Source organism: Myotis lucifugus, unplaced genomic scaffold, assembly GCF_000147115.1.
Source record: "Myotis lucifugus unplaced genomic scaffold, Myoluc2.0 scaffold_41, whole genome shotgun sequence".
In the NCBI taxonomy this organism is placed as follows: Eukaryota; Metazoa; Chordata; class Mammalia; order Chiroptera; family Vespertilionidae; genus Myotis; species Myotis lucifugus.
The window spans coordinates 5,900,408-5,911,458 of record NW_005871089.1 but is presented as its reverse complement, the minus strand read 5'-3'; the positions used below and the strand labels follow the sequence as shown (position 1 = coordinate 5,911,458).

Below are 11,051 nucleotides of genomic sequence, written 5' to 3'. Positions count from 1 at the left end.
CAGTGCCCATGTCCCCGCACACACACAGCCTGGGGCCCCGGGTTGGGTCTCCTCCAGCTTCAGGAAGCTCAGGAGGGGTTTTTGTCCAGTGACAACCTGGGGACAGCCTAGGCCCGGGGATGCTCAAGGAGGACCTAACATGACAGCCACAACAGCACTGTCCCGATCCTGGGCCTGTGTCCTTCCCTGCTCTCACCCTCCTGATTCCTCATCCTCTCGTCTCTCTTCCACCTGACATTCCCCACATCACCTACTGCACAGGTTTTATGCGCCTTGTTCTTATTTTGCAACGGAGGCCCTAATGGAAACCAAACCCTCCGATGGCCGTTCCGCCTGTAAGTCTTCTCCACAAGCTGGTGCCAGGGGTGGGGTGGGGTGGGGGAGATGTTGATACCTCGTTCCTGTTCAGGCCCCTGATGGCCTGCTTGTGGAGCCTCCTGGTTGGTTCCCCGGACACTACACAGGTGAGCATGATGATATTTGGGCTCTTCAGTTATTTTAAAGAATGAGTTATCATTTATTGATATGGCCTATCATGTGCCAAGTGCTTTACAAATGGTCACCCTTTGAAACATGTATTATTTTTTGATGGGGGGGTGGGGGCTCTTCATTTCACAGGGGAGAAAACAGGCTCAGAGAGGGAAAGGGACCTGTTCAAAGTCACACAGCAGTGCCAGAGCTGGAATGCAGTTGTCCTGCCTTCTTTTTGTCATACCTTCCATCTCCAAGGTAAGGAGTTGCCAGAGACGGCTGTGGTCGATCTGTGGCCTCTCCTGTGGTCTCAGGTAACACCTCAGAGGCCCTGCCCATCCTGCTGGCTGCCACATTCTCAAAGCCCAGAGTCTGACCTGGTGCTTGATAATGCAGGGGGACCCCTGCCTAGGGCCCTGAGAGGGTGGAGCTTGAACATCATATAGGGGCTAGTGCCCCACATGAGGCTGTGGTGAAGAGATAGAGGACACCACTCCAAGGAAGGATTGGGGGGTCTGTGAACCCGAAGACTCTTGGAGGTCAGTAAGAAGTGCGAAGATAAGCATGTCATTTGGAATTTTTATTTTTCACTGAGCTGAGTGAGGAGATCCAACTATGGAATCCAGAGAGAGAGAGTTCTACAGGAAGAAAACAGAAATAGGCCAGGCCCTGGGCTCGGCTCAGAGAAGGCCTGAAACCACCTGGGCTCCTGTTCGCTGCCAGCTTCATCCTTGGCACTTGGTCCCTCCCATGGCATCACTCAGCTGCCAGAAGCCAGAGCCCACAGTGGCAACTGCTTGATGCTATAACTGCAGCTGCTGCTCTGCCCAAGGAGAGGTGTGGGTTGACTACGAGGGGCCAGGGAGGCCAAGCTAGAAAGAACCTTAAAAATCACCGAGTTCATCCTCATTTTATAGATGATGAAATGAGGCCCAGAAAGAGCAATGGATTTCAAAGAAAATGAATGTTGAGACTCAAACTCAACTCTTGTCTGCTGCGTTTGTCTGCCGAAAGCCCCCTCTAAGCATATCTGAGTGTTGGTGCCCGAGGCACCAGGGGGTTGGCTTGTGTATGTGTGTCTGTGTGTGGCAGGATGCAGCTGTGGTGTCTGCCTCTGCACAGGCCAAGGTCTCTGTGTCCCTCTGTGTGTCTCTAAGGGTGCACCTATGTGCAGGAATTTGGGGTCATGGCGAGAGAAGGCCAGTCGGGCCTATTCCTACAATCTTGGGAGGCTTCCCAGGCTGAGTAGGGAGGCTGAGTCCTGAAGGGTAGGGGGAGAATGGGGACTTTACTCTCAGAGGAGAGGGAGAGAAGGCAGGCTGGAGCAGACAAGGGTCCTGGGACTAGCCTGGTGCAGGGGAAATGAAGACAAGGTGGGGTATGGGTCCATGGAAGTTGAGGCATGCTCTTAGCACTCATGTGGGCCCAGCCCTCTGATCACCCCAGTGAGCAGCCCCAGGGGAAGTAGTCACATGATGTGGCACTTCTCAGCTGATTGCTTGAGGTTCCCCAGTGTGGCTTGGGCTTTGTCCTTGAGGGAACCGAGGTCTAAGCCAGGAAGGTTGGCCAGCTGCCCGAGGACTGAGGCCCTCTCTTCCTCCTCCTCTGTGTCCTCCTCAATCATCTTGGCCAGCTCCCGGGGCAGCTCCACATCTGCACCTGCCATCTGGATCTGGCTCTCATCTGTCTCATTCTGAAGAGAAGGGAGGGTTGGGCTGGAGTTGGAGATCTGTGGGACCCCAAGCTGAGGGTGTAGGGAGGAGCCTGGACTGGGTTCCAGGCTCCTAGGTTCTGGAGCCCCATGTTCCAGTGAGTTCAGTCCCCACCCCCACATCCCAGGATCAAGCTTTTGACATTTGTACTTTATACTCCTCTACTTCACTCTGAGATACTGAAGGGGATACAAAATAGGAATACCTAGGAGTCAAACTGTTATAGTTAGTCATATATTGGCTATTGTTAACTACACTGAAGGACATTACCAATACTAGTGGTGGGTACCATTCATCAAACACTTTTTATATGGCTGATATTGAGCTGTGTGCTTTTAATTCTCACAATGACCCTGCAAGGTAAGTATTGTTTTCTCCATTTTACAAATAAGGAAGTTGAGGCTCAGATAATTTAAGTAAGTACCTTGCCCATGGCCATGCGACTTGGAGGTGGGACAGCTACATGTAAACGCATGGCACTGATACCAGCATCTGTGCTCTCTTGGCAAGGCATCTACCGTTGCATTGCACTTCCTCATCCCTTTGGGTTCCCTGGGGCTTTCCACTTTATGTCCAACTCAGTCACAGCCAAGTCTTCCCTCTTCACTGGGCTCAGAGTTCCCTAATGGAAGTTGTGTCTCTTACATGCTTAATGCAAGCATGTGAGGAATGACTTCATTCCTAGCTATGTTTAACTCAGTTACTTCCCAGAAAGGCAAACTTTCTGGACCTGTTTTCCCTTTGAGATACTTCTAAAAGACTGGTGCCCTGTGGGGAGTCAGAGGCAGCCAGAGGCTCAGGAAATATTTGTTGAATGAGTGGGTGTGTTATTCACATATCTGATCTTCTAATTCAGGTGGAAGATCAAGGTCGGTATACTGTAGCGCTGTTTCTGTTTCTCCTTAGAGTCTATCATAGTTTTGGGCACTTGGGGTAGCTTGTGCCTTAGTTTTCTCCTTAGGCAACAGGAGTAGAACACTTCTAGCCCATCTGGTGCTGCAGTGCATAGTGGAGGCATCCTCCTGGCTGCTTGGCCAACCAAAGAGTTACTTTGCTCTCTGCAGACAGACCCATACTCTGGAAAGCAGTCAGGGGCCTGGAGAAGGCTCAGCATTCACAAGCTTGAGCACCGTCACTCACTGGTTGTATTATCTTAGCCAAGTCCTTTAATATATCTGAGTCTCAGTTTCCTTATTTGTAGATGTGGGTGATTGCTGCCTGGCGGAATTACTAAGGGATTAGGTAAGGGTGTGAAGGTTAAGTGCCTGGCACACAGATGGTGCTACCTTCTCTTTCCCATCCCACCTTGCCCGGTGTTCAGAAGTCTCAAGAGCCTCACCCCCATGGTAAAATCTATTGCCTTCCAACTCTTCATCTGCCTGGGCCTGACTTGTATTGGGGGAGTGTAGGTTGGAGGACAGAAGGGGCCTGGACTGGCTCCAGAAACACAAACCTATCAGTCTCTAGAGGACTGGACTATCCCTCCTTGCCAAATCCTAGGCTTAGGCAGGCTCCAGTTAAGGAGTGAAGGAGTGAAAGAACAAATGGTCTCACCAAGCTCTCCACATGTCTTAGGAGCTGAGAGTCATGGCTCCCAGAGTGGGGCAAAGGAGTCCAGGGCCCAGGGCTCAGGGGCCTGGATGTGACTCGAAGCCCTATCTCTTAAGCTTACCTTGGGCAGCCGGTATTTGTCTCGGAAGTGGCTCCGTAGCATGGCCCGCTCTGCCTTCCTCTGTGTGAACTGTGTGTCACGTTCCATCCTGCAGGGGCACAGGGCCAGAGTCATTGCCAGCACTAAAAAGATGGGCACCTGTGGGCCTGTGTGTCAGGAGGGTGCTTGGACCTGGCAACTGCCTGTTGCTCTTTACGGCCTAGCCCCCCATCACAGGGCCCTTTCTAGTCTCCACACATGCCTCTGGACAGAGCTATGGGAGGGAGGTCATTCTGGCTCCCTAATATATATCCCTCTAAGCCTCGGACTCCTCGGGTCTTTTCCCTTCCTGGCAGGTTATTTGGAGGGTGGGGGGGGGTGTGGTGTGTGTGTGGGGGAAGTATTTGAAACAGACTTGGTTTCGTATCTGGCTCCATTACCACTTTCGTTATGGACATGTCTTTGGGTAAGTCACTTACCTTCCTCTTTTGTAGAATGGGGATAAGATTTTGCAATTCACAAAACTGCTATCAGCTGAAATAATTATAGCTAACATTTAATGATTTACCGTGTTCTAGGTGCTGTGCTAAGCAGTTTACATTAAGTAATTTAATCCTCACAAATATAAGGCATGTTTTATAATTATCATCCTCACTTTACAAAAGAGAAAACCAAGGGACAGAAAGGTTAAGTAAATTACCTAAAATCACTCAGCTATAAAGAAGCAAAGCCAGGATCTGACACAAGCAGCTCTGGAGTCTAGCCCTAGCCCCACTCCAGCTGTTTCTCTGTTCTAGCATTGTCTGAACATCCGTGGATTCAATATCTACGAGTGCCCCCATTTCAGGATCTGTCTCCCTGACTCTGAGCCCCCTCAGCTGCACCGCTTTTCTCAGAGCCTCAGGCTCAGAAGAGCTCCATTTGGAAGACCCAGACATTGGGACCAGATCGGATTAAAGGATTACTTGTTTCATCAGAAATGCACGTGCCCCACTCAGTCCCAGACCCCTATCGCCCCTTCCCCCACTTCCTCTGGACCTAATGTGAAGCTGGGGCGGGGCCCTGGGTTTGAAATGTTGTGGCTTGGGGTGGCAGAGGGCAACCTAGAGGTGCACATCCCAGCCTCTTACCAGTCTAGAAAAGTAGGGGAAGGGATTGAGATCTGAAACTACCCTAGAGGTGGGCCGGGCAGCTGGAGGATGGAGTGTGGGAGAGGGTCGTTGGAGGTGGGAAGGGATCTCACTCACTTCTCTTCCACCAGTTGCTTCTGATACTCCTCATACTCCTCTTGGCTCATGCCCTGCGCTTCGGCGGCGGACTTGTCCCCATCCCCCTTGTCTTCGCCACCCCTCAGGCTCCCGGTGAGGTTCTTCAGCTGGCTGCCCACCATGGTCTTCACCATGAAGGTCATGGTCTTCGCTTGCCCGGGCACTGGGCACCGGGTACCACTCCCCGGGCACCAGGCACGTCTGCGCCTACTTCAGCACTCGGTCTCACGGACAGCTCCCGCTGCGGGCCAGCACCCCACTCTCTGAGCTGGCTGCTGCTCGCTCTCCACCCCGGCCCCGCCCCCATCTCGCAAACCGCTCCTCGCAGGGGGTGGGGGGGGGGGATGCACGGGGCTGAGGAGATTGGACCACGTGCCCGCTCTGCACTCCCGCCTCTCCCACGTGCCTCCTTCAACGCCAAGCTCTGCCCAGCACTGCTGACAACGGATTAGGGTCTTTGGGCATGGGGTCGCTCCTTAGGGGAATGGGCTGTGCTGATATGTGCCCCGGGAACCTGGCTCCCTACGATCCCCAGAGAGTTGCAGCCAGGGGCAAAAATCCAGCGCTGGGCCCTACCCCTACTTCTCCCCAACCTGCTGCCGCAGCAGCTGCTTGAAGAGCTTCACACTGGGAAAGGGAGGGAGACCAGAGAGTGGGGAAACCCAATTATTGCTCCATGGGCTGCCTCACAGAGTTCTCCATCATGTGCCTGCCCCTCTGACCCCCTGGAACTGAAGGGAATTGGGAGAGAGAGAGTTGTTCATGGTGATGCTGGCTGGGTTTGAATTTGTTCTGGTGAATTTGGGGACAGAATTATACACAGTTGTGACTCCCTCTCCCTCCACAGTCCAGGGCTCAAGATCTGTGGGGTATCCAGTCTTCATATTCAAGCCAACTCTTGGCCTCCTGGGCCACTTGAAGCCCACTCCCAGCTACCTCTCCAGAGGAGGTGGAAGAGAAAGCCTTCAGAGACGTAAAGGCAAACCTGGAAGGTAAATGAGCATATCAAAGCTCGGAGAGAGGGAAATCACCTTTAATATGGTCGGAGCTCCCCAAAAGCTAAGATGTGGGTAGGAGTTGGGCACCCAGAGGGAAGATACTGGCCTAGCTCTACACCCCCTAGACACCATCCACTTCCCCGTGAAGAGAAGCGGACACTCCTTCCGGGCTTTGAGGTAGGTCACACATGCAGGCATGCTTGGGGGAGCGGTGCTGCCTCCTCAGATGCATGGTACAGGACCCAGGGGAAGGCTGCAGACTGTCCTGAAGGCTATTTTTCAGCTCCTGCCTGCTGCCAGGGAGGGGAGAAGCTTACTTGAGCCTCTCCCTTCTGGGCTTTCGAGAGCAGGTTCCTTACACTTATTACACTTACTGCACCACAGTCTCCCCTGATCTGGGACCTTCTATGGCTCCTTTGGCCTGCCCTATCAGGAACACACTGTCCCTCTGGCATTCAAGGTCTGTCTGTCCAAGTGGTTCCAGCCTTATGGCCACCATTGCAGTCCTATGTAACATATAAGCCTGTCACCATTCCACCTCACTATTCCACCTCAAAATACTATTGCTATTCTCCTCACCTGGAGATCGTCCCCTCTGCAACTCTGCTTTTAAAGCTCAGCACACTTTACTGCTCCTCCAGGACCACTTCCCCTACACGGATTCTTCTTGTCTTGAAATTCCACCAACAGAAGCTGTCAATCCCATTTCTGAGCTCTTTAGCACACCCTACATCTCTAAATGCTTCACTCATTCAACAAACACCCACCAAGCAGAAATAGTGACCTCCACCCAGCCTTTGTGGCTTTTAAAATATATTTTTATTGATTACAGAGAAAAAGGGAGATGGAGAGAGAGATAGAAACATCAATGACAAGAGTCACTGATCAGCTGCCCCACACTGGGGATCAAGCCTGCAAACCCTGACCAGGAATTGAACTATGACCTCCTGGTTCATAGGCTAGGCAACCTTTGTGATTCTTTTTGCCCAGCCTTTGCTCTGATAGTTCTAAACTTGCCACTTTTTCTCCAAAATATTGTGTTCTTTCATGCTTCCATGCCTTTCCTCATGCTGTTTTCTCTGTAATGATGACTATACTTATCAGGTTGGAGAACTAGTTGCCTTGATGACCCGTATCAAAGGTCCCTTCTAGGCCAGTTCCCTGATCTCCCCAGGCTGAGTCAGGTGCTTTTTCTTGTACTGTTATATGGCCCCTGAGCTTCCTGCCATCATGGCACTGACCACATAGGGTGTGACTATCAGGTACTTGTCAGTTTCTCACACTAGAGAGAGATTATTGTGAGGGCAGGATCTAGATGGAACCAGTGGCTGAGCACATGGTTAGTAGTGCCTATTGAAAATATGGGCACTGCTCATGGCCAGCTGGTAGAACAGGCAGGTGGGTCTTAACGCTCCCTCTCTCAAATCAAATTATTATGCCCAGAACCAAGCCGGGTAGGTGTGGAAAGTTCTGCCTATAGGAAGGCCCACTTGAAGTGCACATAGAAGAACAAAAAGGAAGATGAGGAGGAAGAACAGGAAGATGCTGGGCTATAGGCATGAGGAAGGCCCTGGGGGATGGCCAGCTGGGCATGGTTCCTTGGCTGCTGCTTTCTGAAAGGGGAAGTTCTATGGTCCTGGATCAGCTTCTTACCCAGAAGGAGGAAGGGGACCTGGAATCTGGGCCATTGTGGGTTCTATTTCTCTCTCAGGCTTGGGGTGCTATGGTTTTCATCCAGGGCACTTGGAGAGGGAGCAGAGTGCAAAGCTGCCTTCCCCAGCTTCCATGTCTCCATCTGTGGGAACAGCTGGGAAGGCCTGGGGCCTGGGATCAGTAGGGGACCAATGGTTCTTGAGATGAGAGAGAGAGAGAGAGAAATAGAGAGCAAAAGACAGGGTGGGTGGTAAAGGCAAGGGAAAGAGCAAGATGGGGCAGGGGTATGGGGAAGAGCAGGCTGCTCTGAATGATCTTGGGCAGAGCCCACTCCCATTTCTCTTCCAGTCACTGAGGGAGTTGGACCAAGTGGTCTCCAGAGCCTTCCTGGCACTGAGAGTCTGTGAGACTCTCCAGAGAGCAGACAGGGTAGAGAGAAGATGAGATTTGTCCTGTGTGCATGTGTGCATGCACACACAGATGCAGACACAGGTTTGCCTTTCAGGGATCCAAGGATTGAAGGATTAAGACAAGACAGCCTTCGGCTCAGAATTTGGAGAAGGAGCTGAGCCTGGGTCTCATGGATGGAACCCCCATGGTTCCTCTTCCTTCCCCCTTATTACTGGGCCCGAAGGCCTTCTGCAGGAGGCTCAGGATCTGAGCCAGCTCTAAGATGATGCTTGATGCCCACAGGCAGGTAGAAGACCTGGGCTCTTGAAGCCATGTGGGTTACTGCATCCCAGTGGGGAGTAGAAACCAAGGCAGAGGACTCATTACGCATTCTGGTCCCATCCAAGCTGCCTGACCAGGTCTCATAATTCCCAGAGGCAGCACCTGGGTGGGGAACAGGCACCATCTATAGGGCCCCTTCTTGTGAGCTGTTCTTACCCCAAACCTCCTTTCTGGTTCCCAAGACAGCTTTAGCTCAGTGAAGGATCTCCCTAAAGCTATCTGTCTGAACCCCAGGCTCCCTGGGCTCTGCCTTCCATCCCTAGTCCTCAGGAGATTTAGCTCTTTTCCCTCGTCCCTTCTTCCCACTCCCAGTCTAGAGAGCGGGGACAGGGATTGGGCTGCAGCCATAGCATCCAGCCTGAAGCCTCCCTCCTCCCTGGTATCAGGTAACCCCTTGTTCCCAGGGCTCTATGGGTAGCTCCAGAGACCTGTCCTAGAGTGGGATGCTGTGAGATGGGAGGGGGCAAAAAAAAAAGTCAGGGGCCTCCTACCATCACTAGGCCTGATCTTGGTTGTGCTTCCTCCAAGAACCCTATCAAAATGTCCTCTCCTTCCAGGAGCTCAGATTTACCATCCCTCTCTGGGGTAAGAATGTCCAGTGGGTGTTGGTGGAATGGGGCTTCTCTTTCCTCCACCCTCATAACCCTTCCTAGTCCTGTGCCCTTACCTCATCTCTTACAGATCTTGGAGCAGAATCCACTGCTGTCCACAGAACAGGGTGCTGACCCTGGCAGAGTCCTGCAGGAAAGCAAGCCTCTTCTCTAGGGGCCAGGGCACAGCCCCTCTGCTCTCAGAGTCCACCTTTCTAGGGCACTGCAGCCCTCTTCCTTCTAGAGGCCTTACCAGATTACCTGACCCCTCATTATGGACACATTGAATTTATCTGACCCCTGTCTATCTCAGCTCTTGGATTCCCCCTCCTCTCAAAACCCTCTCCCGGAGTATGGTCCTACTCCCCTCCCCCAGACAGTGGTCACTCCTGGGGTTTCTCATAACCTCTCCACTTTCTAGAAAGGGTTCTGCCCCTGAAGGAGCAGAGGCCCAGTTCAGTCCTCTCCTCCCCACTTCCCCTGGGGCACAGTCCAAACTGTGGCCAGTGCCAGTCAACTCAAGCTCAATGCTTGAACCCCTGTCTTGCTGAGTGGCCTAGAGAGATTGCCTCTCTGGGGTGGATAGGATTTGGCAGGAAGGATCCTGGGCCTGGAAATAAGATTAGAGAGGCCTAGCCTTGGAGTGTGGTACCACTCCAGTAGCCCAGCCTCAGTTGCTCTGGCCTGAGGACACAAGATTCAAACCTTGATCTACCAGAGCCCAGCAAATCCCACAGGAATCACTGGCCTCTTCTGCCCAGTATCTAACATCTTGGCTGGTTCAACTCTCAAGCTTCAGGTTGGGAAGGCCATGGAGAGAAGACAGGATGGCAGTGGAGATGAAACGAGGACTCTGGTTCTTCTGAGCATTAAGCAAGTCATATGTGAATCAAGTCACATGTGGAACTACATGCAAATTAGAACCCAGTCTACTTTTGTTACTTGTCTAAGGACCTATGTCCAAATACCTGGCATCTCCTCTCCCCAGTTCCAGCTGTGTGGCTCCTTGGGCATTTGCTTGTGCTGTGTTACCTTCCTGCACAATCCCCTGCCTGGCAAGTCCATCCCATCCTGTGACCTGCAGCATTTCACCCTTGCCCTCCTTTCCCTCCAGACCTTGAAGGACAATAGTTCCCAAGTATAGAGCTTGTTCCTCTTTCAGGACACAGGGAGCCCCCTGGTGCCATGGGGCCCAGTGCCTAGGGAGCTCAGCTTCTTCAGGCCTGCATGGATGTTCCAGGGGCCACTCATCCAGGCTCCCTCAGGACTGGCCTGACCTAGGGATCCTGCTGCTGCTTCCATTGCCTCTCAGCCTGGGCCAAGTGCTCAGAGAGACCCTGCAGGATCTTCTTGCGTCTGTTCAATGTCTCCTCCAGGTCAAAGATTCGTTCCCCTGGGGATTGGTGCAGAGCTGGGACAGCTAGACAGCTGGATGGGGCAATGGATCCTATATATGGGGGCTTTTTGGAGAGGGGGACAGAAGGCATGGCTTCTGCCTCCAAAACTCCCCTGGAAAGATGTGTCTGGGTGGTGGGGTGGGAATAGGAGAGAGCATCTAGGCCCCAGGGACTGCTTAGATATAGCCTCTATCTCCCCATTGGTTAAAGGACTCCTGGTTGGAAGGGAAGAGTATCCTATGATACTCAAATGGGCCCCTTCCCTACCTGCCTCTCCCTGGGCCCCTACCCTCTTCCTGGTCTTTGGAGTTCAGCTTTGGAATCATGTCTTCCCTGGTGCCCAGGGCCAACCTTGCCTGCAGCCCTTCCGGCTGCCCTGGGTGGTTAGGACCCCTTTTCTGTGCTCCCACAGCCTTCAGCCAGCCTCCAAGGTCCTTGAGGACAAGGCCTAGCTCTAGGTCACTTCTGATCCCAGCACTGCCCAGCACAACGCCTGGCCTGAGCAAAACTCAGAGAGCAGGTAGAGATAATGGTTGGAATAGCAGGTCTGATGGCACCATGACATGAGCAGAAGCATCT

At 52.6% G+C, this 11,051-nt stretch overlaps 1 protein-coding gene across 1 annotated transcript; it reads right to left on the bottom strand.

The window, feature by feature from the left end:
* Nucleotides 1–1,939: 1,939 nt before the first annotated feature.
* CPLX3 (complexin 3) lies at nucleotides 1,940–5,253 on the bottom strand. The gene is made up of 3 exons (XM_006087878.3): nucleotides 5,082–5,253; nucleotides 3,856–3,943; nucleotides 1,940–2,164 (listed from the first exon to the last, which is right to left on the bottom strand). Exons 1-3 carry the CDS (start codon nucleotides 5,243–5,245, stop codon nucleotides 1,940–1,942), a joined length of 477 nt encoding a protein of 158 aa, XP_006087940.1. The 5' UTR covers nucleotides 5,246–5,253.
* Nucleotides 5,254–11,051: the final 5,798 nt, after the last annotated feature.

Coding starts and splice junctions, on each gene's coding strand:
- CPLX3 (XM_006087878.3), bottom strand. CDS start 5,245: ATGACCTTCATGGTGAAGACCATGGTGGGCAGCCAGCTGAAGAACCTC. Junction 3,944..5,081: donor AAGCAACTGGTGGAAGAGAA/GTGAGTGAGATC, acceptor GTGCCCCTGCAG/GATGGAACGTGACACACAGT. Junction 2,165..3,855: donor ACAAATACCGGCTGCCCAAG/GTAAGCTTAAGA, acceptor CCTTCTCTTCAG/AATGAGACAGATGAGAGCCA.